Below are 26,803 nucleotides of genomic sequence, written 5' to 3' on the forward strand. Positions count from 1 at the left end.
CTAGTTAACCAGTGGTTAGGAAAACATTTAAAATATGAATATAACTAAATAAAGACGTCCAGAAAGATATCATTTCCTTGCTGTAGATCAGTTGCGACAAATCAGATCAATGTGTTATTGTGTTTTGAGGATTAATTTTGCTTTGTTTAGCATTTGTTTCTTCAACAATTAAATTTTTTCACTAACCACTGGTTAAAGTTAACCAACTTTGAACAACTGGAGTCTGATGTCCTGAAAAACACAGAAGGATGATAATGTTACGTGTCTTGTGATATTGGTATTTATGTTGGCTGTGTTAACTATTTCAGTGGACCCCTTGCCCAGGAGGACGTAGAAACACATATTCTGATTGGAGACTGTGCAATCAAACACCCAAGTATACACTGCAAAAAGTAAGTTTGTAAATGAGTTACAAAATGATAAAAGGAATACTGATTGACTGATTATTCTTTGTCTGACAAAGGTGTACCTCACACCTAGTCATTGAAATGTGAGTACAGTGGATTAAAATGTATTAAAAACCTCTTACCTATTTAATGAAATGACATGCAAAGTCACATTGGAATCACACTTGTTATTTGAATATTTGTGAGCTATAATTATGCTTCCCCCACCAAAGTTAGTGAGGTACTGGATTCAGGTTGTCTGTGTGTCTGTTCGTCCTTAGATGGAATCTTTTCTGGACAGCTCCTAACTTTTCATTGATATTTCTTGAAACTTTTGTGGAAGCTATATGCCCCCTTAGAAAACTGATAGCCAAGTCTTCTTTATTCTGATCTACATCTACATTATGGCCAGAACAATGGTCCTGAAGCTTCTTTACATACTTTTACGGAATTGCTACATATTGTCAACATTTGGTATAACTACATTTCTGTTGACCTTGCTTTGGCAATTTTATGGGGGAGCTTTTATATTTATAGTTGCGTGTAGTTGTGTGTTGAATTCACAGTTAGTCAATGGTAAATAATTATGTAGAAGTGGTCACAATATTGTAATTATTTTGTTGTAGATGGGAGGATATTTCCATCGACCTGAATTGTGTCAATCCTGAGTACCTTAACATTCGTCGCCTGCAAGAAGGACTGCAGAAACGCAAGGCCAAAAAGCCTGGTGGTAATCTTCATTGCATCATGGCATTTCGCAAAAACAATTTTCAGTCTATTCACAGAACTCATATCCCTGTGTTTGGGGGTGGGGCTAAAACAAGAACACGATCAACATCAAACCAAGCACTAAATGTTTCACCGGGCACACACGTTTCTACAACAGGGACCCCCATTATGCCAATGTCTGCTGACACAACTGCCAAACTTGGTAATAATAATGAAATCTCAATGGGAGTGAATCATCATTCTGAAGTGTTGCCTAGCAACGGATTTGGTGACGGTGAGCATCCACAGGTAGGAGATGTAAAGCAGACAGAGGAGGAGGAGGAGAATATGTGTTCAGAGGATGAAGAGGATGATGAATAAGTCGTGAATTTTTGGGAACATTTGTTTTATAAATGTGTATTATACAATTCTGTTATTGGTTTACAAGACAGTATGATCTGCTGATTTTCCAAACTCATTAGCTCCTACATCTCTGGTAAATGTATTTTGAAATATATTTGTTTGAATAGCGAGCTATCTTAATGTAAATTATTATGGTTTAACCAAAAGTAAATTTTGGGTTTCTTAAGAGACAATGTTTACAATACCTGGTATTTACTACAAAAACTTAAAGATTGGTAATTTATAGTCCTGTTATATTTTTGATACATGTTGAGTTGTACAGTTGTCTGGTGACAAATGGTAACTATTGTGGTCATATCACAATGAACCGGGGATGTTTTCATTGATCGCATTCTAAACAGTTTGACCGATTGAACCAGTTGTTTGTTTATGAAATAGGGATGGACTTGGTTATCTGATGTTGCGTTCTGATGAGCCTTGATGAAGACTTCTAAGGCCTGTATCTGCATTTATCCCAGAAATATCACATATAGAAAAAATGGCCTTCTTGTTTGTTGGCAAAAAGAAACAGGCCCATTGTCTTTAAAGTAGATAATTTTTATTTTAAAAGTTGCCAGTTCAACTTGAAAGCCGATACACTGTATAGAATGAAAAAGTGGATATTAAATTCAACATATATTGGATGTTTCAAAAGGGAATGGAAAATTTAATTCAGTGAAATGAAGATAGTTATGTGTGTGAATACATTTCTTACATAGAATTTTGCTACAGTGCTGCATATTGATCTGTTAGATATTTACAAGTGATTTGAGGTGAATTATAAGTGTGCTAAAAGTGATATCTTAAAGATCCCTGTACCACTGCCAAAGTCTATCTAAACACTGGTTACTGGTTTTTCTGGCATGATATAGCTATTATAAATCATTTCTGGAACGAAAACTATGCCTTATGATAAAGTTGAAATAAACGAAATACAATCAGTGTACTGTGTAAAAACAATAATAGCAGACCTAGACCAGGATTCAAACAGCCTAGATCTCTGTTGTTCTACTATCGCTCTAACTGACTGAGCTACCTGGTCAACAGAAGTGTCCTTCCCAACTGTGCTACAGTTAAATCCAGAACGAAATTAAGGGGAGACAACTGTATATACGAAAAGCCAGAGTGCAGTGGGACAGGGACCCTTAACACAGTGAAGATATCACAAATGCGATGATATTCAGAAAAATATTGAATCTCAAATATATGCAAAATTAAGGGAATATAATGAAGGAGAACAAGTGTGACATGTTTTCATTGATTGATATTTCTTGAATTTTTTTTTTTTACATGAATAAGGACAAAAACTTACTAAAGGCCAAGTTGTAAATTTTTTGCTGCCTGAATATTTTTACAATTAACTGTGATAAAATGTACAGCTAGTGTAGTGTTTTGTCTGTAATATTGTTTTTCTGATTGTAAGCCTCATTGATACTCGAGCTCTAACCCACTAGGTTCACCAGTTGTTGACCTTTAGATGATGAAACACCATCTACAGTCACTCCAAAATCTCAGTTCGTCTCATTACACAGTGGAATCTGTGTAAACAATCTGTTAAAACTGACACTAGGAAATTGTTGTCAACGAGTCAGGTATCATTGAGTAAAGTTTTTACTGCGATGTAATTAACAAGGGAGGCAACTGGAACAATTTGCAGGTACAAAATTTTACCACTGCTTAACATGTGTTGTCAATATTAGACACAAAGGAATACGTGTAATGAAAATCATCATTCTGGTGAAATTTTATAATCTGTATAAAACATAAATCTACAAATTCTAAGTTCCCGGTAATATGTGTTCACCTGATCACACATTTTGTTTATGATTTACTGAAATGCACACCTTGCTTTACAATCTACATACAAATAAACATAGGAAACATACACTGTACATATACATCTGTAATAATATTAAGCATTAATTGAAAATATGAATGTTTTAACAAATAGGTCGAACCTAGTATTTCATTTTTGTTATTATATGTTTATATTTTTGTTTATGTGTTATATAAGATCTCACAGTGACAGCTATGCTTGATGAATTGCTGTCAAGGTCTGAGAAAGTTTAACGGACCTGTCTCGGGCACAGCATCAATCATCAGGAGAAATCTGTCTTCCCGACTGGAACCCAGGACTTTAGATTATAATTAAGAGTTACTCAATGACTGAAAAGTTAAATAAAAAACAAATACTAATTGAAAACTTTCACCTTAAGTATAATCGGTAAAAAATATATCAATCAATCATCAATTAAGGAAAGAATTCTGTTTTGTCAATCAATTTTCTGACAGAATGCTACTTCAAGAATGAATAAATGATATATTCTAAAATAGATGAAAAAGAGCTGATAATTTGGGGCACTGCATCTTTGATGGGGCCCTAATTACAGAATTAGGAGAATTTTAAAGTAGAACCTGAAGCGGAAGAAGTGGGGTCCAGCCTGATCTGTTTATTGATTTTGAACATGGAATCAAGCAGCTTGATACCAAATGTGTCTCCTTGTTTGATCACTATATTTAATTCCTATTCTACAAATTCTCTACATAGAGATGTTACACAACAGTTATATATCTATATACATTGTATTTCACATTATCATTTACATAGCTCATTCATATATAGTAAAGTCTTGTCTTGTTTATGTAAGTTAACATAAAATGGTTTCAAAAGTGATGTGTGCTTTTAGTTGTATTTGAGCGAGATATATCATGATCACTAGACCGCCACGGCCGCCATTTTGAAAAAAAAAATCAGACTTGAGTTCTACTGGGTCGATTAAACTGAAACTTGGTAGGAATGATCGACTCATGGTCCTGACAAAGTGTTGTTATTTTTCGGGTTGATCAGAAATCCAATATGGCCACCACGGCCACCATTTTGAAAAACTATTTCAAACTCTTCAAGCTCTTCTGAGCCGATTAGCTGAAACTTGGTAGGAATGAATGACTCATGGTCCTTGCAAAGTGTTCTTTTTATCCGGGCCGATCGAAAATCAAATATGGCCACCACGACCGCCATTTCGGAAAAATATATTTCAAACTTAAATAGGCCGATTAACTGAAACTTGGTCTAGGAATGATCAACTCATGGTCCTGACAAACTTAACTTGACGTTATACTTAACTATTTTTTACTCAAATTGGTAGGGAAGATTGACATCATTATCTCCACTTCATATTTCAACAAAAAATTTTTTTGTAGGACTCGGGTGACCATTAAGGCCCATGGGCCTCTTGTTACCAGAGTTATGGCCCTTTTAAACTTGGAGTTTTATACACATGTCAAAAATGTTGACGGGAAGTATTATGATAAGAGGAACATTTGTCTGTCCTATCAATTCTTTCACACTTTGGTCTGCAAGATAGCTTGCTAAAATATCGTTCAGTTTTGATGAAACTTGGAATGCATTTACATTTTACGAAGACTGAGACTAAGTTTAAACTTGAGCAATCTCAGTACGTACTGTGCTGTGATTGGTCAACGTTTTGAGCACAATAACTTTGTAAGTATGACTGGATTCTCTTGCTACTTGGTTAATATTTGTTTTATACAATGACAAAAGCTGCACAACATTAGCATGCTGCTATCTGACTGTTCGATGGTTTCCGCACAATAACTTTGTCAAATATGACTGGATTCTGATAAAACTTTGTCAATATTTACACATCGCAAAATCTGCCAGTAAGTAATGAATACAGTGTAAATGTTGTTTCATTCTCCTTCCATCTCCATATTTTCAGATACAATAATGCATCAGGGGATTTTAATTTGTCACATTGGCATGGGATGCGCTCTGCTATACTTCAAGTTCTTGTGAAAACAGCTTGTTCCCCAGTTTTCAAACAAATGTTAGGAAATTTTGTACATTTCACAAGTATCATATCTGTATGAAGAATTGCATATCATGTAAGTTAGACCCTGTATCAATCGGGTTTTACAAGAGTTATTGCCCTTTGAAACTTTTTCTTGTGAGTTCAACTAGTCCTTATTTTTCAACCGGTTGTTACAAAATTTTGAATGTGTCATGGTTATTATATGAAGATTCCAAGATCATAAAAACAGATTCTGCCTCAATATTACAGGAGTTATTGCCCTTTGAAACTTAATCTTTCTTGTGAGCATAACTAGTCCTAGTTTTCACACATTTGTTCCTGAATGTTGTACGTTTTACAGATGTGATATATGCTTAAACTTATTAACAACTCCCAAATGATCACAAGTCCTACTGTCATAATATTTTGGCTAAAACATGCTTGGAAAAAGGGATATCAAGGTTGTTTAAATGCACGACCTTGACCCATTTTGAAGGTTACAAGGGTAATTGTTTAAAACCTTTGAACAACTAAACTGAATAACCAAGAGGCTGAGGCTCTGAATATTTGACCAATAGCTTGCTGGAATAACAGGTTGTAAAATGTCAAATAACAAGATCACTGGGGGAAAATGTGTTAAATATTTATGGTAATTACTTACTCCAAATAAGCAAGATGTGTTTGGGCCAGTGAGTGAGTATTTGACTGGTTGCATGCTGGGATCATGGAATATAAGCTGTTTATTTTCTTCAAATTAAAACCATTGACCCCCTTTCAAGGTCACATGTGTCAGGGGTGTTAAAGCATTTAAATAACCTCTGAATAACTAAGGGGACTTGTGTTGTGATATTTAGCTTTATCTGCTTATAACATGTTAGGATGAATGGTTATCAAGTTTGTTCAAATAAATGGCCTTGACCTACTTAAAAGATACAAGATACAAATAAAAACTTTCAAATGAGTTCCTCTCAAGGAGTCTCATGAGTACCAAGAGGCCAAAGCTCGTGTTGTACTTGTAGAATGTGGAGGTGATATGCTATTATGTTTACATCATAAATGACCTGGATCCACTTTCAGAAAGTGCTAGAGTTAAAATGGGCTACAAATTGAAAAAAAAGATTGTTCTGATGAAAGACCTTTACCTCATTTGCAAGTCACATGGGTGAAATGTGTTTGAATAACCAAGAGCCATAAGATGCATGGTTATGCAGTACAAACTGGAAAGTGCCATTTTATACACAAAGGGAATTTATAGAGATAGAGGTATCATCTATAAAAAGATGGCCTTTATAGACAGGTATTTGCAACATATGGTTGGTCATATAGACAGGCATTCTATACAAAGGGGTGTCCTTTACAGACGTATTTATTTATACAGGGGTGGTCTTTATAGACAGATATTAACTACACCGGGTGGCCTTTATAGACAGGTATTTTCTATGCAGGGGACCTCATTATTAGCAGATATTTTCTATACAGTGGTGGCTTTTATAGACATTGTTTTATACAGGGTTGGCCTTTGTTTGCAGGTTTTGCTATACAGGGGTGGTATTTATAGACAGTTTTTAGCTCACCTGGTCCGAAGGACCATGGTGAGCTTATGCCATACAGCAGCATCCGTCGTCCCATCAACTTTTCCTTTAAAACACTATTAGTAATGAATGACTGAGCAGATTTTGACCAAATGTGGTCAGAAGCATCCTTGGGGGAAGGGGAACAAATTTATTTAAAATCCTTCTTCTGTAGGAATGAAAGGATTTGGTCCATATCTGGTGTGGAGCATCCTTGGGTAAAGGGGAACCAATTTTGTATAAACCGTGGGTCTGGCCCCCCAGGGGCCTGAAGGGCAGGGCCTAATAGGGGAAACATAGCAAATTCTTCAATGGAAGGATTTTGTCAAAATTTGGTATGAAGCACCCTTGGGTGAAGGGGAACCAATCTTGTATAAATGGTGTGTCTGATCCCCCTAGAGACAGGGCCCAATAGGGGAAATAGAGGTAAATCTTTTAAAATCTTTCTTCTACCATAGGGATTAAGGGATTGTATCCTAATTTAGTCCGAAACATCCTCGGGTCAGGGGGGCTCAATTTTGTATAATTGGTGGGTATGACCCCCTTAGGGCATAGGGGTGGGGCTCTGTTTAAAGTTTGTCTTGCTATATTTCAAGTACGGAATACAAGTATGGATCTTTCTGAAATTTCATATGTACTTACAGCACCTACCATGGAGTGCTATATCTTTACTTCATACCAATTATTTTAAACATATTCAGGTGAGCGATACAGGCTCTCTGGCCCTCTTGTTTTGGTATATAATGGTGGTCTTTATATGCAGGTTTTCTATACCTTATACATGCTTATCATGTATAAGCAGGTATTTTTTTGTATGTAGATGGCCTTTATAGACAGGTTTTTGTATATATTGGTGGTCTTTATATGCTGGTTTTCTTTACAGGGGTATCCTATATAGGCAGGTATTTTCTGTACAGTGGTGGCCTTTATAGACAGGTTTTTACTATAGAGGTCACAATTGAGTGTTTTGGATGTACATGCAGATATATAGAGAATCTGAATAACAGAATAATCATCTAAACTTGAGGTAAAGGTATCAAAAGAAAACTCAATAGAGGTTCTTTCTCCTGTTATTTTTATTTCTCTGTTCACAAGAAAATTTCAATCATCAACATTCATGAAGTTTCACAATATAAATATAATATAATACAAGCCTACTGTTGCTTCTTTTGACTGTCACCTTTGAAGAAACACAAACAAATTGTTAATATGAGAGAACCACAAGCAAGCACTGCCACCAAGCCTATCAACATGTAATACTCCATCAAAGACTGACCAAGAGTGATGACATCCACACAGTTATGGTCTAAGGACGTAACCTGTACACTTTTCAGACAAACAAGATATGCTGTGTCCGGGTGTAAATCATGTATAGTGTAAACACCGACATTACCAGTGACTGACATCTCCCTCCAAACATTCTGCCCACCAAATGTTCGGTATGCTAAAACCATCTCCCTTGATTTAGAATTAACTTCTCCTTGCGGTGGTATCCAGCCTACTTTGATATATGTCTGTCCTACAAAACTTACATGCAGTTCAGGAGACCATGAATGATCTTTCTCTGGTGTCTTATCATCCTTTACCGGTTTCCTTATATCGGAACATACAAACTGATCCGAGTCAAGCATGTCCCATGATTTTCCAGCTAGGTGAACGGGTGTTGCACAAACTGGGATGTATTTTTCCAAATTTACATCAATGTATTTCAGTAAGTATAGACGTAAATCATACAAGTCTTTTACCCATTGTAGGTGGCAGTCACAGTGAAATGGATTACCCCCTAACAGAAACACATCATGAGGGTAAAGCTCATTCTCATCAACTTCCTCACTCAAATGTGTAATATTGTTGAATGACATGTCCAACCATTCAAGTGTTGGTAAATAGCTCGGCAGATTTACAAAGCTATTAAATGCTAACGACAAATATCGCAGATTATGCAAATTTTTAAGACTTCTTTGATTAAATCCTGAAATAGAATTATTGCTTAAATCTAGAACTTCAACTACGTTCAATTCCTTTACAAAAGACACATTTGATACTCTGTTGTTTGAAAGAGATATGTGTTTCAGTTTTGGAAATCTTTTGAAAGTATTATCATCTATATTTCTAATCCGATTCCCAGAAAGGTCTAAAATTTCAAGATTTAAAAATTCAAAAGTGGTGTTTGACCTTTTTCTTTGCTCACAATGAAGACCCCCATTGCTGAGATCAATGTAATTATCCCTTAAATAAAGTTCTCGCAAATGACTTCCACTCAGATGACATAGACTTGTAATCATATTAATGCTTAGATGTAATACTACTAATTTTTCAGGAAGAAAATTTGGAATTTCTGTCAATTTGTTTTGTTTGAAATACAAGTATTCCAAATTAGAAAATGCTTTCAAGAAAGTTGAATGAAGATCAACAACAGCATTGTTACTTAAATCCAATATTGTGACATTTATAAATAAAACATTTTCTCCTTCAAGTCTGTTTAAGTGTGTAATCCAGTTCCCACTAATGTTTAGCTTTGTTGCAATGAGTGGTATTGATTCGGGGAAAGTTGTGAGTTCTCGGTTTGTACAGTCCACACTGAAGACTCCAGAAGCATCTATTCCACACCGACATGAACTAGGACAGTCTACTGATGATGCCTGTTGAATTGTCAACCCTGTCAGAGTAATCAACGCAATTAGCCACCATCCATCACAGGGTTTCTTTTTCATCTGAATAGAATAGAAACGATTGATTATATCCTTTATTAACTGTTTGGAGGAATTCCTGTTAAATTTGCAAATATCAATCTTGGTGATATGAGAGTGCTGTTTTATTTTTTCAATTGAATGAAGAAGGTAAATGTAATTTTCAACATAGGTTGTCTTACAACTTTTTGCTTAATATGACGAACACCATCAATGCAAAGTAGAGTAACTGCAAGTATAAAGACTATAGATGCTCACGGAAATGTAATTTCTCGTCTAATTGAATATATTTTTTGATTAACTTACCATTTAACAGTTTATAGTGGGTTAATTGAATTAACAGATTAAACTGGGATATCTGTATATATTTCAAGCATGAGGCTTGCCTATTATATCATGAAGGCAGGTCTAATGGTTCACAAGATATAAATGAAAACGTTGATGAACAATGCCATAAATTACGTTCACAAGCACTTCAAAAGTAACAATTAAATCCATTAAAAAATCTCAACATCATAACGGGACAGGAATCTTTCTAACGTTTAAAAACTTTACAAAGGACAAACCCTTTTGCTGGTAAAAATAATAAACAATAACTGAGGGATAGGCTCCAGTTTATCGCTGACAGCATGTTGATATCAAACACGTGCTTTATATAAACAATAAACAACAAACCACGTGGTAGAATTATTTTGGGAGTTCAATCATCCGGGCATTTCAATTCGACACAAAAGGGGTTTTGTGACGTCTGTAAAAGGAGAATTAATGTTACTGTATCGAATCTGAGTGTATATGATTTTTTTTCAACTAAACCTTGCATTTACAAGATGATTGATGAATCATCCTACCTTTCTAGAGCCCAGTGTAGTCTGTCAACAATACATGTAGGACATCAGATTGGAAAGGGATATTTTGGGAGAAATTATATTTTCAATTTCAGTAAATGAAATTACAGTAAAATGGCCATTTCAATTATTGTAGTGTATTTTTGATCTGTTTTAATAATAAAATTGTTCTCTCAAACAAAATTTCAGATTTATTAGACAAAATCAATATTTTCAATGATATTGTATTCTAATGAATAAAAATACCAATGATTACTCCCTCATATCCCCTTGGCTGGCCAATGAAATCGTTAATGGCGAGAAAGTCACGTGACAAGTTATCGTGGCGTGCTAGCTGCTTCGAAAGGCAGCACTCTGCGGTGCGTCTTTGTCGGAAGCGGACGTTGTGATGGCCGTACGACCGTTAGTACGAGTCGTTTGTCAACGAAAACATCTCGAATGATTCCTTGTTAACCATTCTTGAAAATGACGATAATTCTCTTTCTAGTCGACACGAGTGCGTCGATGAATCAGCGTACATATTTGGGGACATCTTTGATTGACATTTCGAAAGCTTCCGTAGAGTCTTTCATGAAGGTAAATTGCGCAGATAAGGTCGGTTTTGTTTTCATTTATCTATTTAGATGCAACAATCGCGCATACTTTATTTTAATTGCCGCAATTTTTTGTTTAGATCAGGTCTAGAGATGCGAACAGCAGATGGGATAGATACATGCTGCTGACGTTAGAGGACCCGCCGTCTAATATAAAGGTAAATGGAAGATAATCCGGTGTATGGTACCAACGGTTCGTGTCGTTTAGGTGGAGCGAACTTCAACAAAACGAGGTGCCGTTGATAGAATCGCCCTAACTTTAGTTTCGCTGAATAAAACAAGAGGTTTGAAGAGCTGTACACTTCCTTCCATACACCGCCATTTTCTCCTTGATCTGAGGTTTATGTTGCATTGTGGGTAAATACCAGGCAACCTGGAGCTAATTTACATAAATAATGGGGGAACGTGAAGGGTAATCCAGAGCAGGAATATGAATGAAGGGTGTTGAGTGGTAAATAATGATATTTTAATCAGATTAATTCTAACATTTCATTCACATTAGAACTTCCATGCAGCAAAGAAAATTGTTTACTATCAAATGGAAATTAATAGAATGATATTGTGGATTATTATGTAATGATAAAATGCAATTGCAAAATGCATTTGACAAAATAATTAGCAGGGATGAAAGGGGATTAAAATGATAATTCTGATCACGATTCAACCAAGTTATTAAAAAATGTGACAACACCTCAACTAATTATTGTTTTATTATTTATTGTAAGTCATACTTGCTATATACACTTTCGATTTCTGTACAGTGTACTTAAAAAGATATATTTGCTTTGGGCAAAACATTGAAATATCAAGCGATGGACAATAACTCGCCACTATTTTGCCTTTTGAATCGGTCAATCTTTAGGTCACAGTTTAATTAAATACTTTCTCATATATATATATATATATGCAGTTTCACTGTTTGATCAGGAATTTTGTGAAAGGTATTGCCAATCAATTTGAATAATGAATAGTGTGAAGTATTTATCAAAGGATGGTTATTGTTTTTTCTGCTCGTGAGTGAAGTTAACGTTTTTATAATAGTGCAATTATTTATCATCTAAAGCTACCCTGACATACAAGAGAAACTCTGTCATATATTAAGAAATGTTAAATTTTACCTCAATTCTATATATATATAAAACAATTAACATCCTCATCAAATAAAACCTGAGACATATTTCCTAATCGTCTTAACTGATGATACTGACATCTATCTGTTAGTCATTAAATTTTAGTTAAAAATGCTAAAACAGAGGGAGAGTAGGTCCCAAGATCAGGAAATGAACTTAAGTCTAAACTTGTCTGAAGTTTTGACTTTGTCAATCACAAATAAGGTAGTGAAAAGTGACGTCATATGTGATTATAGCCAAACAAAAACTTAAGTCTTAGATTGTTTCCTGATCCGGGGGCCAGATCACTGCATAATAAATCAATAACTACTATAACTACAACTATACCGATAGTTACTCGGTGATAAATCTTCATGCAAGTCCTGGGTTCTGTACCCATAGAATTTTGATTTGACCGACAGAATTTCTGAAAATACTGAAATTTAACATGGTGGGACCCATATCGATCTTTTAACCATACAGTGGAAAAAGACCCCTACAAACTAATAGTAGATTTATCACTGGACTACAAAATAGGATATATTCTAATAAAGCCGACAGTTTCCATAATAATACCTGATCCTTTTCAAATTATTGACGAATTCCATGACCAAGAGATTTATACTATGGGTTCTAAAAATGTGGATGGGTCTCGCAAGATGGCATCATGAGTCCTGGACTCTTTATAATTTAAAATGAGACATGGAAATGTCCGTGTTTTTCAGTTATTTTGCTACTTTATGGTTGTCCTAGGTCATAACATTTTTAGGTCACCTGAGCATATTCTAATCGCTTTCCGTCCGTCGTGCCGAAACTTTTTACATTTTCAACTTCTTCTCAAGAACCAGTGGATGGATTTTTTTTCAAACTTGGTCAGAATCATCCTTTTTGGATGAGGCTACAAAATTGTAAAATTGGGATTCCCACCCCAACCCCTGGGGCCAGGGCGGGGCCCCAAAGGGAAAATTAACCAATATTTCAAAAATCTTCTTCTCCAGACTCGGACACTCATTTTCTCTGCATGGAAAGAAAGATCATCAGGGGCTTTACTTAAATTGTAAATTTCAGGACACCCGAGCTATCCGTTCTCCCTTGGGGAGGGGGGAAAGTTTACTATAGTTTATATAGGGAAATAACACTTTTGGGTATATTTTGACAACCTTTTGTAGGAAATTAATTTTACTTGGTGAAAATTATCCTTCGAGGTAGATGGTTTCAAATTGTAAAATTGAGATTCCTACCCCGACCCCTGGGGCCAGGGCGGGGCCCCAAAGGGAAAATTAATCAATATTTCAAAAATCTTCTTCTCCAGACTCAGAGGTACTACAGTGATTTTCTCTACGTGGAAAGAAAGATCATCAGGGGCTTTACTTAAATTGTAAATTTCAGGACCCCCGAGCTATCCGTTCTCCCTTGGGGAGGGGGTAAAGTTTACTATAGTTTATATAGGGAAATAACACTTTTGGGTATATTTTGACAACTTTCTGTAGGAAATTATTTTTACTTGGTGAGAATTATCCTTTGAGGAAGATGGTTTCAAATTGTAAAATTGAGATTCCTACCCCAACCCCTGGGGCCAGGGCGGGGCCCCAAAGGGAAAATTAACCAATATTTCCAAATTTTTCTCCTCCAGACTCAGAGGTACTACATTCATTTTCTCTGCATGGAAAGAAAATCATCAGGGGCTTTATTTAAATCGTAAATTTCAGAACCCCCGAGCTATCCATTCTCCCTTGGGGAGGGAGTAAAGTTAACTACAGTTTATATAGGGAAATAACACTTTCGGGTATACATTTTATCCATTTTCAGCAGAAAATTACTCAAACTTAGTCAGAATCATCTTTGGTGAATGAGAGTATTACTTAGTAAAATTGGGATTCCTGCCCCATCCCCAGGGGCTAGGGCGGGGACCCCCAGGGAACATTTACCAATATTTTCAAATTCTTTTCCTTTGATGACATGAGAAGTATTGTATTTCACTTAGTTTACATGCTGATTTCCACATCACATCTAAACAATAAAATAAAGCTACCAGTACCTATGATATAACTCAGGTGACCGCTAAGGCCCTTGGGCCTCTTGTTGGAATTTTTCAGCCGATGCATTTAAAGTCAGGAGATCTAATTTGTATTGGAACATAGTCATTTAATGGGAAAAAAACCCCACATTTACATGCCTATCCAGAGATTCCTGGGAGCAGTTTTGTGCTTAAATAGTAATTGATATATTTATTTTGAAAGAAAAACATCTTAAACAAACAACAAGATTCATAAATTGAATTTCAAATAACCCGACTCTGTTGTGTTTTTGCTATAAAACCTTTTCTGTTCTAGGCGGGATGGAAAGAAAGTCATGCAACATTTATTAATGAGCTGAAGAATCTCACTGCCATAGGTCTTTCATCACTTGGCCCCTCTCTGAAGCATGCCTTTGATCTACTCAACATCAACCGCATGCAAAGCGGCATTGATACATATGGTCAGGTAAGCATAGTCACATGACCCATGATAATGATCTTTTGATCAAGGGCCAATATGATACGTTGTCTTGGACAATTTGCACCCAAATGTAATCAGTGAATCAATTCAATGTCTGTAAACTGGTTCGATCATCTTAAAACTCCTAACCTGTTAAAGATCTGTTGCATTACTAACCATAAAAATACACAAACCAATTAATATACAACTTATATTATAAAGTGCTGTATCTGAAAAGTGAAATTATTATAATGATGAGTTCATCTGATGGGCCAATCATTTCAGATCAGATGATCTGTGTCTAGGAGGTAGTGGTATGCTGATGATCAAAAACATCAATTTTATCATGTTTGACATGGGGCGGATAGGATCAATGCTGATTAAGGATCAGTTTTCTATTTTTTTTTGCGACGAATCAAAGTTCAAAACTACATGTCACTGTTGTGTATAATAATCTTGAGTAGAAGTATCAAAGTGAAGCAAAGTAATTGTAGGAAAACTTCAAGATTTTTAGACTATAGCAATATTATTGCTGGGTCAGTAACATGTGTTTATAATGGCTAAAGTTACATTTTTAACTTACCCAGTATTTACCAGAATACCAGGTGAATTATTTAATTTGTGTGTTTATTATAGGGACGCTGTCCATTTTACCTGGAGCCAGCGGTCATCATTGTGATAACAGATGGTGGTAAATTGACCACCACAAATGGGGTGCAGCCTGAGGTAATTAAAAGGACAGAGTGAAACACAAATATTGTGTACAAGCCTCATTAGTTGACCAACATATATAAATGGTCTTTTTTATTGTTGGTACTTTATGAATGATAAAAGATGTAAATACCTTAAATCTGTAAATTTCCTTTAAATATTTAGATGAAAATGCATTTGCAAGCTCCAATTGGCTCCAACTTCTGGAGGAATACCGATTTTGAACTGTTTAGGGTAAATGATTCTTGTCTTTTCAAAATAAACATGAATTTATTAAATAATTTGATATTTTTATTTATTTTTATTTCAATTATCAGCTCAATCTTCCAATGCTGTCTACTGTTCCTGGGTCGGAGCTGACAAAAGAACCTTTCCGATGGGACCAGCGTATCTTTGGTTTGGTGCTAAAGATTCCGGGAAGTGTTCCAATGGACATGACAGGAAATATGTACATCCCCTCTGCAGACAGTCATCCCCTAGATGCGATGTGTGAGGTTACAGGAGGTGAGATTTGATAGGTCTATTTAAACGGCCTATCAACATTAGACACAACGTCAACACTAGGGAATCGGTTAACATTGATTTCATGATTGGTTGTTTAATATCAGTGACAACTGCTTAAGTTTCAATTTTCAATCTGTTGGTAAATATGTCAAACACGAAGAATTAAAGATGTTAATCGTTTCTATTGTTCAGTCGTCATTAGGCCAAGTAAAAATATACCTGTGTTTCCTGTGTCCGACCGACCCTGTTTTTTCATGCTGACCTTAATACATTTTATTGGTTTTTCCGGTCACTGTTATATGCATTTATAAGCCGTTTATTTTATTTGAAGATAGTAGCTAATATAAGTAGCCGTAGATAATTGTTGTTATGATATAGGTTGGGATCTGTAGATTAGTGTGACCATCTGTAGTCTAGGAGGGGGAGTCCAGTCTGTGATGTCAGTGTAAGCTGATACTGAACCCCCCCCCCCCCCCAGTCAAATCAAACAGGATAAATGTAAATTTTGTTAAATGTACTGATATGGATATAGAGGCCTGTAGTCTGTGTCCATAATGCATCGTATTAAATAAAGTCATGGCGATTTGAACCTAGTCGTTTAGGGGTCTCATCAACAATTTAAATGTAGCAGGATTTTGCTAAGGGACAGATAGTAAGGAAGTTAAGCTTGGGAGTCAAAGGAGGAGAAGAGAGAGTTGGGTTGGGGAGTTGAGTTAAAGAGTCCTGGGGAAGGAGGTTGAGCTAGGGAGACAAGAGTCGAGAGATATAAAGGAGAGCTAGAAAATTAGAGTTCAAGTGAGAATTAGGAAGTTATTAATAATAGTAGTTTTAGTTGAAGTTTATAAATCTGTGTAATTTTACAGTTTATAGTTGGACATAAGTTTGGAGTGGATAGATTGAGTTCAGAATAGAGAAGTCTTGTATATTTTATGACAGATTAAAAAGAAATTGTGTTGTAAATAGTGCAAATACAAATGTACTTTTTTGTTGTCCAATTAATTTGAACTGGTGGCAGTGGAAATTGAGAACAGAAACCATCAGTAATACAAAAGAGAATGTAACACTGGTGACCATCAGTGGAGTTTGGATTACTAAAAACTAGTGTCCAGCAGTAGGGGAAATACATATTTTTAACATTCACAGAGGTAATAGGGAGATTTCCTTCACCAGAAAACAAAATAAAATAAAAAGATAAAATAAAATGTTTTTCTACCTACCTACCATATTTTGTTTGGAGCCGAAACAGGAAACTTTCACACATAAATACATTTTTATTTGACCTTATCAATGATATATAAAACCTTAGTTTATTCTTATGGTCTGTTTTAATCAAATCTGCACATGCTTCCTGTGCTTTCAAAATCTTACATGATGTGCATTATGACAAGATGTGTGAAAGTTTGCCAATAAATGTAATTTATTCTTTTGCAAGTTCAAAATAGTTGTTTCACTGGTATTGGCTCTAATAGGTTAAAAATTAAAAAAAATGTGTTTCCCAATACATATTTAAAACAGATTTTAGATGTTAATTTTGTAGGAAAATTGTCTTTGTCAGACCCTGTAGACAATTAATTTAGACAGTTGAAGCTCTCATTTGTAAACATTTTAGACAGTCATTTTAGACACGTTCATGTTGTGTTACCCCTAACGCTACCTACCCTAGATTTCTGTGCCTACCCTTAGTTTTTATTGGCATTTAGTGATGGGCACTATTCAAATCAGAGCTTGTCGGCGTCGTAATAAAAGCTTTACAGAGCTATGTTTGTTGTTGATAATTGTACAAGACATTAAATAAAGCATAAGCATAGTAAAATATTTTGCAAAATAAAAAAATGTGCATCCTACCTACCCTATATTTTCTGAGGATGATGAAGAACATACAAGTAATTCTTTTGAACAGTTTTTGTGATTATAATTGTTATGTTTAGGACGGTCGTATGCTGTGTTCACTCAGAAGATGTTGAATGCAACGCTAGACAGTCTAGTACAGAAGGTCCAGAGCGGGGTGGTTATCAACTTTGAGAAAATTGGACCTGAACCTACACCAGTACTTATTGAAGGTTAGTACTTCATGGGCGAATTGGTCGAGTTGTTAACACTCCGGCCTTCCACGCAGGCGACTGGGGTCCGATCCTCGAAGTCGTTGTATGCATGGATAATCAGAGAAAGTGTTTTCTCCTGCCCAAACAACTCTAACAACCCAGGTGGAGTATAAATTGGTCTAGGTGGATATTGCAGTATCTGTGCTGTAACATTCAAGTGAGGTGGCGCTTTAAATGATGCCGTTGGAAGCAGGGTCCCATTACAAACAGAACACATTACATCCAGGACGCACGCAGGCATACCCACATAGGGAGATATTTACCAGGTGGCATAGGCCTAGTAGTTAGCGCCTGATAGGCAACTCTTGAGAATTTCCATTGATTTATGTGTATGCTAATTGTAATATTAATTGTATATCTATGTACTGTAAAGTGCTTTAGAGTGGCTTATATGTTAGCTAGATAGGGCACTATATCAAATGTTGTATATTATTATTATTACTACATTAGTACTTATATTTCTTAACATTTTTCAAAGTTTAATATCACTGTTTTATTAGTTTTTAGTTGAGTCTGGAGTTGAACTTTATGTATCATTCAGCAATATTGAAATGGCCCTGGCTGATTGTTTATATTTTATGTTCTTAATAAGAAAAACCTATTGTTTATTTTCTATGCAGGAAAAATGGAAAATGTTGACAACAATGGAAACTCGAAAGGTAGGTGTTCAACCTTAGTCCTAGTGTAACAACATTTCGCATATGGCTTGCTGGTTTGAAGTGCTGTCAAATTTGTTGAAATGAATGAACTTTTGGCCATGGTCACATAAGGTCACATGGATGAAACATTTCAAATTGTTAAGAGCTTTGCAAAATAACCTTGATGCATAGAGGAATATTTCTCCTGTTACTTGTCTGGATGGAATGATTTGACCAATTGTTTTCTTTAGTAATAATTTTGGTGAGTCCAATTTTAGCACCAAATAGTATTTTGATCAAGAGAATCAAGTTATATTGATGACATGCAAAATTCCAATGTAAGATATGAGAAAGACAAAAATATTGTCATCATTATGTATATACAGAGAACCAGGATGTCAACAAACCAATACAACAGGAAATGGAGGATGACAAGAAGGCAGTCCTGCAGCAAATCCAGCAACAGTTGCCAGGCAATAACCAATGGCAGAACTGTAGGAAGTTGATTTATGTCCCCAGGTCCGCACAAAAGGGTTACTCTGTGGGTCACTGGCCGATTCCTGAGGCCTACTGGCCAGACATTGGAAGTGCTACACTGGTAGGCTTAGAAATATTTGTCAACGATTTGCCTTTTCTAGAAATTATTTTGAAACTCTTTTGTATTACCTCCCAAACTTAATTAAAACCTGCATGATCCCATTTTTGAAAAATCTTTACATAAAAATAAGGACTTGATCATTTAAAAAAGAAAGTAAATTTTGTGATGTCTTTGTATACTGTAATTTTTTCCCAACTTACAGGAGGAAATTCCAAATGTACATAGAGGGAGGCTGTGTTTGTTTGAAAAAAATCAAACATCAACCCTGTAAAGCCTAAACCATTAAACCTTGGATTTATTTTCGTTTGACACCAACAATTGTATATAGTGTGTTTTTGTTTCAACAAGAATATGAAATTTTAGTCGATGAATGTTGTGATGGATGTTTTGTTGCAGCCTCCGCGGTCAGCCCAGCCTGTGTTGAAATTCTGCTGTACTGACTGTGAACCAATGGTGATAGAAAACCTCCCGTTTGATAAGTACGAGCTGGAACCTTCTCCACTGACCCAATTTATCCTTGAGCGCAGACTCCCAAACTCGTGTTGGCAGGTGAGGGCTCTTTTAGATATGTGATAGACTCCAATTGTTCTAAGTTTGATATTACTGTAAACCACGGTAGCTGAAAATATTTCCATGTTACACTGTAGGTAAGGGATCATTTCAGGTCAACCTTTTCACCACTGTAGACCATAATGGACTTACCCAGATATATGTGTGGTAGAGTCTACTGAAGTTATTTAGGGTAAAAGGGTTAAACTTTGGTAGGGCGATTGGATAAAATTTAATACCTGTGACAACATGTTCATTGATATTAGCCACTTAATTGTAATTGTACAATGTCACCTGTAGTGATGGCAATCAGATTAAAATCATAATTGATAATCAGATTTTAAACGAAAGCTGTAATCTGATTGATGATCAACTGCACCATAGTGTTAATATTTGATCGTACTGAATACCCGAATAAAGTGAGAACACTTCTATAACATCAATAGACAGATTATCACCTATACATTACGTTTCAGTCTTTTACTGTAAATGGATTTAAAGCAATGTTTATGTAGTTTTTGTCCAATCATAGAGTAAATCTTAAGAATATAACTGTTTATTGAATTTATCTAACGCTTTGATTTCAGTAATGAACCGATTATACCGACTATAGAATTAGTATTTGAATCGATAATCGGAAATGGAAAGGGCAAACTGGATGATTTTAGATTAAAATCGATCACTAGTCACGAGACACTTAACATTCAAAGAGATTATAAACTTGCTTTAGTACTGAACAGAAATATGACATTGTGTTAAAAGAGTCATGTTCACACAAACTTGATGAACAAATGGTTAATGTTGAACCATGAAAAAATTGTACCACATTAGTTTGTTATATTGTGTACAGTGTCTGACTTTTACCCGGTTAACATGTGTTGGACATTTTGATTTTTGTAGGTGTTCATCAGTAATAGTGCTAAGTACAGTGACACAGGACATCCATTTGGTTACCTTAAGGCCAGTAGTGCTCTCTCCTGTGTCAACCTCTTCATCATGCCATACAACTACCCCGTACTGCTGCCTCTCCTTGGTAAGTCTGAGTAGGGCAACAGGCGAAACAGGTAGGAATGGGGCCTAGAATTAGGGAATAAAGTTAAATATAACCTGGTACAGACGCCTCCCTCTCCTTGGTAAGTCTGAGGAGGGTGACAGGCAAAACAGGTAGGAATGGGGCCTTGAAGTGCAGTATAAAGTTAAAGCAAGATTACTCAATGATGCAGTTGCTGATAAGTCTGAACGGGGCTAAAATTGAAGGAATAGAGCCTAGAAGAAGGGGATGAAGCTTAACCAACATTTCCTGGTTAATATTCTTCTCATTGGTAAGTCTGACAGTGCTCCAGATAGCTTGCGTGAATGCATATTTATGCACGATAATTCACAAATTATGCAAAAGAAAAAGATAAAACTTGCTTAATTCATGCAAGCAAAATCCAGAACATTGCGTCAGTCTCCGGGTCCAGTTTAGCAGATTATAATACGCTTACAGTGAGTCACTGAGACGCTTGCATAGTACGCAAATCAATGCATCCTGTTACAAACACTAACATGAGCGAGAATATTTCAAACAATTGAATCATGGTGCTTTCAAAACAACAATGGCTATTTAAAATGGGGTTTGCAAGATGTTCTGATCCTACCGAACCTAGTAATGCAGATTTCATGAAAGAGATTTTGGAAAAAAGAGGTGTGGCAAAAAGCATCATAAATCATTATCGAAGCGGGCGACCGTTGATGGGTGGAAAATCCATTTCCCATTTGAACTTCTTTCAACATTTTCTGGTAACGTTGCTTTTACAGCATTTCATGGTTCAAAGTTTTAGTTTTCACCCCTCCACTTTGGAGAGGTAGGGGGAAAAAAAAAATGTTCAAAAATAATCTGGAGCACTGGTCTGAGCAAGGCCACAGGGCAAAGCAGGTAGGACCAGGGCCTAGATGTAGGGAGTCCATTACTTTGCCTCTTCTTCATAAGTCTTAAAGGAAAAACTGTACTGGTGTCAGTGTGAGAAGAGTTACAGATATTTTGGGTAGTAAAACAGGCAGGATTCTAGAGTTCAAACAAAATGAAATACCTTATTGGTAAATGACAAGGTTTAGGGTACATAGCAAAACTACACTTTAAAGTACCACAGCTAGAGGGATTCTGGGTAAAGTGTATAAGTGATGATTTAGATCTGGATGCAGTGGGTTGGCAGGTGCAGTTGTGGTAGGTACACTGTAGATGTATAGTAAGGGGAGACAATCCAGACTTGGTTTATGGAAGATATAATATATTAAGAAGGGAATATAGAAGTGAGGAAACGGGTTCTTCTCATTATGAAGTGGTTCAAGCAGGGGTTTAACAGTTGTATTCGTAATATCAGGGTTTGGTAGGAAGATAATCAGAGTTTGAGAGGTAGGATTATGGTCTTCATGGTGAGTTAGGAAGGGTGTGGTGCAGGGCTATATCAATCTTGTGATTAGATAGGGAGTGGGACTTAATATCCCACAGTGGGGGCACGCTTACTTCAACAGTGTTAGAGGTTTACACGGCGAGATACTGTTAACAGGCGCCGTGTCGCAGTCGGGAAAAATCATATCCGATAGAAAAAAGGTCGACAAGCAGCCTCTTATGTTATAGGAGAAGGGGCAGGCTATAAACTAAGTGTTAGTATGTAAAGGAGTGGCTTGGATTGGGGGTGTTGCTGTAGACCACAGATTGATTTTGAGTGAGTAAGGGACATATCCAGGTGAAATATGTGTCAAGTTTACTATCTCGGCATTGGTGAACTGAGTGCAGGAATCCAAAATATGCTTACCATGTAGAACAGTGTCTGCAAATTATCTTGACACCACTGATATTTGGGTGTCTGATCTGTTTTGTTCTATTTCATAGGTGATTTACTTGTGCTATATATTGGTACTATTTATTTCCATTATATATTTGTATTTTCATGATTATAGCAAACTGTATACACCAATGAAAATTTCCTGCAACCATTACTTTGGCTGTTGGCTGTTGTTGGCTAAATATTGCAAAACACTTTTAACATTAAGATAGGGCTAGGGGAAAATAACTAAATAACTAAAGCCATGGCTTTGTCTTCTCGATGCAGCCTCGATCAGACTTTACGGGGGAGACACTTCCTCCGACACCTTGCTTATCATGTGACGGCAGGAAGCCATCTCATGGAACAGTCGGCGGGAGACATCCACCAATCAAGTGAGGCCGTTCAGTCTCATTATGAATATTCAAATTTATATTTATAACGCAAAGAATATTGAAACGACACTCGTAGATTGTCTGTTAGTTTTACATTAAACACAATGTCCTGTTTGACATTAACTGTTAAATGTAAAAAAATATCTGCTGTTGTTTGCTGATAAAATGTCAACTTTTCTCTTTAGTTTTAAGTGAATGTTAACAATGGTAACTGTTTTCTTTTTTGATATTAAATCTTAATAATAAGAATTTTTAAAACATTCTGATGACACTGTTTCTGGGGGCCTCGGTAAACTAGTACAGAAACAGTTAATGTTGAAGTGTTCTCACAGGCCATTGTAGCCCAGCAGACTATTTTGCTTGAAACCTCCCCAATAAAAAGCAAGTTAACATTACAACCTGCAAGGACTGGATGTGTTTATTTTGTTCTAAATTTGTTGCAAGATGTTTTGAAAGGTTAACTAGAGTCAGCTGGGCCAGCATCTCATTGTGGGCTTTGTTATTTTCTGAAAGCTATTTGTGTTAAGAAATCTGTACCCTGTCCCTGTTGGTTATATGCTGTGGAGAACACTGCAACATTGCTTGGATTACAAATCAAAGAATTGATTCCTGAAGGCAAAAAACATTTTGATGCATATTGCATTGTAAGAAATGTACATGACACATGTCTGGACACACGAGACAAGGCTAGTCTAAGGATCATTGTATAACTAATAGGTTAATTCAAAGCAGGCCTATATGTCTGATTGATGTTTTTTAGAATTTAAATTTAAGGCAATTTAACTTACCTATTTTCCTCTGGACAGAGATAATGTCAGTGGCTTCATTTGTCGAATAGTCAGAGTGAAAATGATTGTAGTTCAAGATTTGTTGCACCTGAAGAGATTTTTTTTAAATTAACCTGTAATTGGTACCAACCATAAGGAATGAGTAGAATTTGATTAATAATGCCAAGTTGAATGAAGGTCTATAGTTACTCTTTGACCCCTGTACTTGCACAAACTCTCGTGTGACTGGCTCCTGTGGTGTAACATAATGTGTCATAAAAATGAAGGTGAGGCTTTTATCATGAATTTGGTGTTTAGTCCCATCCCTGAATTAAACCCAGGTTTTCAAGAGACCTTGTAAGCCATACCCTTATGTTCAGTAAAGAAGTGACAAATTCTACTTCAATTTTGAAGAGAGAACTTTTAAAGTGTCAACATCATCAACAATGTCCGATAAATTAAGTAATTACATGTATTTTTTTGGTTAAATTTCATTTATAATCATTGTTTAGTATTTCCTAGTGAATGTCCTCTGTGAAATATATTATTTTGGGTCAATTTGTAATACAAATTTCACATTCTAATTTACCATAATAATGTATCTTTTCTAAGGAAAATGAAGTTTTTGTAAATAAACTGGTCCAAATTCCAATAAAACATACTAAAGGACTGTTAAGATTTCTTAATCATTTAGGGTTCAGTTTACAGATTATACAAAATACATTGCTTAATGAAGTGAATTAGTAGATCTAAGTGGTTTGAAAATGTTAAGTGAACTTTCACTTTTTAAACAGTGATAACTTGCAATTCAAATTATAAGCGTTTATATATCGGTGAGTTTTTGTTGTGATTTTTGTACCATCTATCCTTAAATTGTAGCTGCAGTACCCAGTGTTGACTTGAAATATCTTCATCAGTACCATATCTAGCAGTCGTCTTTCATTGATCTGAAATATTGTATTTATTTTTGTCTTTCCAGATGAACTGTTTAAAGTCCACAAGCTGAAGATATGCCCCAAATGGCGACAGCAGTTTGAGGGGTATATTAAGACAATGCCACCGTATTATGCAGGGGTAAGTTCAACACTGAATTTTTATAACCCCCTGCAAAGGAAGTTTAGGGGTATATAGGGGATCACCCTATCTGTCCATCTGTCTGTCTGAACCTTTTAAGCACATCTCCAGCTAAACTGTTTCTTGACTTTTTTTTGGTCACTTGACACAGTGAAAATACATGTGTAAATGTGCATGAAGGAATGTATTTGCGATTCAACTTTTTCTCCTGGAGTTATGGCCCAGGAAACTTTTATTTTCTGCTCCAGAAATCTTGTAGGTGCAGCTCCTCCTTAACTGTTGGACTTTTTAGGTCACCTGAGCTTTAGCTCAAGTGACCTATTGCTATCCGTTTTTCGTCCGTCGTCGTCCGTCGTCCGTTAACATTTTACATTTCAAACTTAAAGTCAAGTTCTGCTGGGTCGATTGAACTGAAAGTTGGTAGGAATGATCGCCTCATGGTCCTGACAAAGTGTTGTTATTTTTCGGGTCAATCAGAAATACAATTTGGCTGCCATGGCCGCTATTTTGCTACTAAGTTCTAATAGGCCGATCTCACTTAAAATTGGTCTAGGAATGATCAGCTCATGGTCCTGACAAAGTTAAGTTAACATTATACTATTTTTTACTCAAATTGGTACATATTTCAACAACAAAAATAAATACTGTAGACTCAGGTGACCGTTAAGGCCCATGGGCCTCTTGTTTGTTTTTATTTGCACGGTGAATCACACAAACAGAGTTTATAATGATTAAAGAACTCTCAGTAAAATATTTCAATATATCATTTTCTAGGATTGCAGTATTAATACAAACTGAAATGAAAATGGTAAACATATACATGAGAGGACATCAATAAGGTATAAACAACCAATTTAGTAATATTTAGTCGGTACTTCATCAAAACTTAACGTTTTTGGGGATGCACCAAGGAATACCTAGATAAGATGGGGGGGATTTTAACTGGACGTGATGGTTCCCCCACTTTAATGGTAGATTTCTGTGTTTTTTCTAAAAACGAATATTTGTCGACAGCATTTTGTCTGTCCTCTCCATGAACATGCCTTATATGTTAGGAACAAACGATAAAATTATTGAATTGTGAATTTCATCAGTTCTGTGTTTGATAAACCAGTGTACCATGTGTTTGATAATACCATGTGTTTGATAATACCATGTGTTTGATAATACCATGTGTTTGATAATACCATGTGTTTGATACCGTGTGTTTGATAATATCGTGTGTTTGATAATACCATGTGTTTGATAATACCTTGTGTTTGATTTTGTGGCAGCCTTTGCGACGTGCGTTGGCTCGGATGGGAGCTCCCAACCTAGTGCCTGATACCATGGACAATAACCTCAGCTACACAGTCATTACCTACCTGAAAAAACTCAAAAACCAGGTAAATATAGCTCCAACAGTATTGATATCTCAATCTGTTGTTATACATCTATTGACAAGCAAGGCTATATACACCTGAGAATGTTTTCAACCACGATGCATGGGAGTGCAGGTAGGATTTTTAGGTAGATCTGAGTCATTAAAACACAATATGATATGTACATGGAATATATGAATTGCCCCTGCGAAATGATTATGAATAATTCATGAAACTTCATGAACAGTTCATGAAATATTCATGAATAATATTCATGAATGTTCTTGATTTGTTCATGAATATTTTCATGAAATTCATGAACTTAAAACTTCATGAATAATCTTGAGCAAAATATTTCATGAAAATTCATGAATATAAATTCATGAATATTCATGAATATAAATTCATGAATATTCATGAATATTCATGAATGTAAAATCATGAACTTTCATGAATATAAAATCATGAATATTCATGAATATATGAATTCATGAACATTCATGAAAAATGGCAACAATTCATGAATGTTCATGAATGTTCATGAAGAAAACGTCCCATTTTAAGTTCATGAATTGAAAATGCTTGAAATATTCATGAACATTCATGAACATGTACAAATTACCACATTTCATGAACTTTCATGAAAGTTCATGAAAGTCTAATACCATATGAAAATAAACAATGGAATTCCACTTGGATACCAG

The 26,803-nt window shown here is 35.7% G+C and overlaps 3 protein-coding genes across 12 annotated transcripts in view; 2 read left to right on the forward strand and 1 right to left on the reverse strand.

Moving 5' to 3' along the window:
• LOC110443012 overlaps positions 1–3,430 on the forward strand; it is a 29,230-nt gene extending 25,800 nt beyond the window's left edge. For all 7 annotated transcript variants that reach the window (XM_021486956.1, XM_021486964.1, XM_021486980.1 and 4 more), the window contains 2 exons: positions 309–392; positions 1,013–3,430. In XM_021486956.1, the coding sequence (XP_021342631.1) occupies positions 309–392; positions 1,013–1,475 (547 nt within the window). In that variant the 3' untranslated portion in view covers positions 1,476–3,430. The remainder of the gene's footprint in view (positions 1–308; positions 393–1,012) is intronic.
• A 4,492-nt stretch (positions 3,431–7,922) lies between these two features.
• On the reverse strand, positions 7,923–11,941 carry LOC110443062 (protein slit-like). Of its 4 annotated transcripts, none has more exons than XM_021487039.1 (2): positions 11,266–11,941; positions 7,923–9,593 (listed from the first exon to the last, which is right to left on the reverse strand). In XM_021487039.1, exons 1-2 carry the CDS (start codon positions 11,317–11,319, stop codon positions 8,034–8,036), a joined length of 1,614 nt encoding a protein of 537 aa, XP_021342714.1. In that variant the 5' UTR covers positions 11,320–11,941; the 3' UTR covers positions 7,923–8,033. The 4 variants fall into 4 exon arrangements, with proteins under 4 accessions (XP_021342714.1, XP_021342731.1, XP_021342722.1 ...); XM_021487056.1 differs by lacking the exon at positions 11,266–11,941 and adding an exon at positions 10,661–10,730; XM_021487047.1 differs by lacking the exon at positions 11,266–11,941 and adding an exon at positions 10,418–10,628.
• The window catches only part of LOC110443003 (integrator complex subunit 6-A-like), a 31,516-nt gene continuing 15,439 nt past the window's right edge, over positions 10,727–26,803 (forward strand). The window contains exons 1-12 of the mRNA XM_021486943.1: positions 10,727–10,990; positions 11,088–11,165; positions 14,450–14,599; positions 15,230–15,319; positions 15,622–15,808; positions 17,737–17,868; positions 18,531–18,569; positions 18,935–19,146; positions 19,543–19,695; positions 20,596–20,728; positions 24,644–24,738; positions 26,013–26,123. Of these exons, the coding sequence (XP_021342618.1) occupies positions 10,880–10,990; positions 11,088–11,165; positions 14,450–14,599; positions 15,230–15,319; positions 15,622–15,808; positions 17,737–17,868; positions 18,531–18,569; positions 18,935–19,146; positions 19,543–19,695; positions 20,596–20,728; positions 24,644–24,738; positions 26,013–26,123 (1,491 nt within the window). The 5' untranslated portion in view covers positions 10,727–10,879. The remainder of the gene's footprint in view (positions 10,991–11,087; positions 11,166–14,449; positions 14,600–15,229; positions 15,320–15,621; positions 15,809–17,736; positions 17,869–18,530; positions 18,570–18,934; positions 19,147–19,542; positions 19,696–20,595; positions 20,729–24,643; positions 24,739–26,012; positions 26,124–26,803) is intronic.

The sequence above is a fragment of the Mizuhopecten yessoensis genome, unplaced genomic scaffold (genome assembly GCF_002113885.1).
Source record: "Mizuhopecten yessoensis strain PY_sf001 unplaced genomic scaffold, ASM211388v2 scaffold1945, whole genome shotgun sequence".
NCBI classification, from domain to species: domain Eukaryota; kingdom Metazoa; phylum Mollusca; class Bivalvia; order Pectinida; family Pectinidae; genus Mizuhopecten; species Mizuhopecten yessoensis.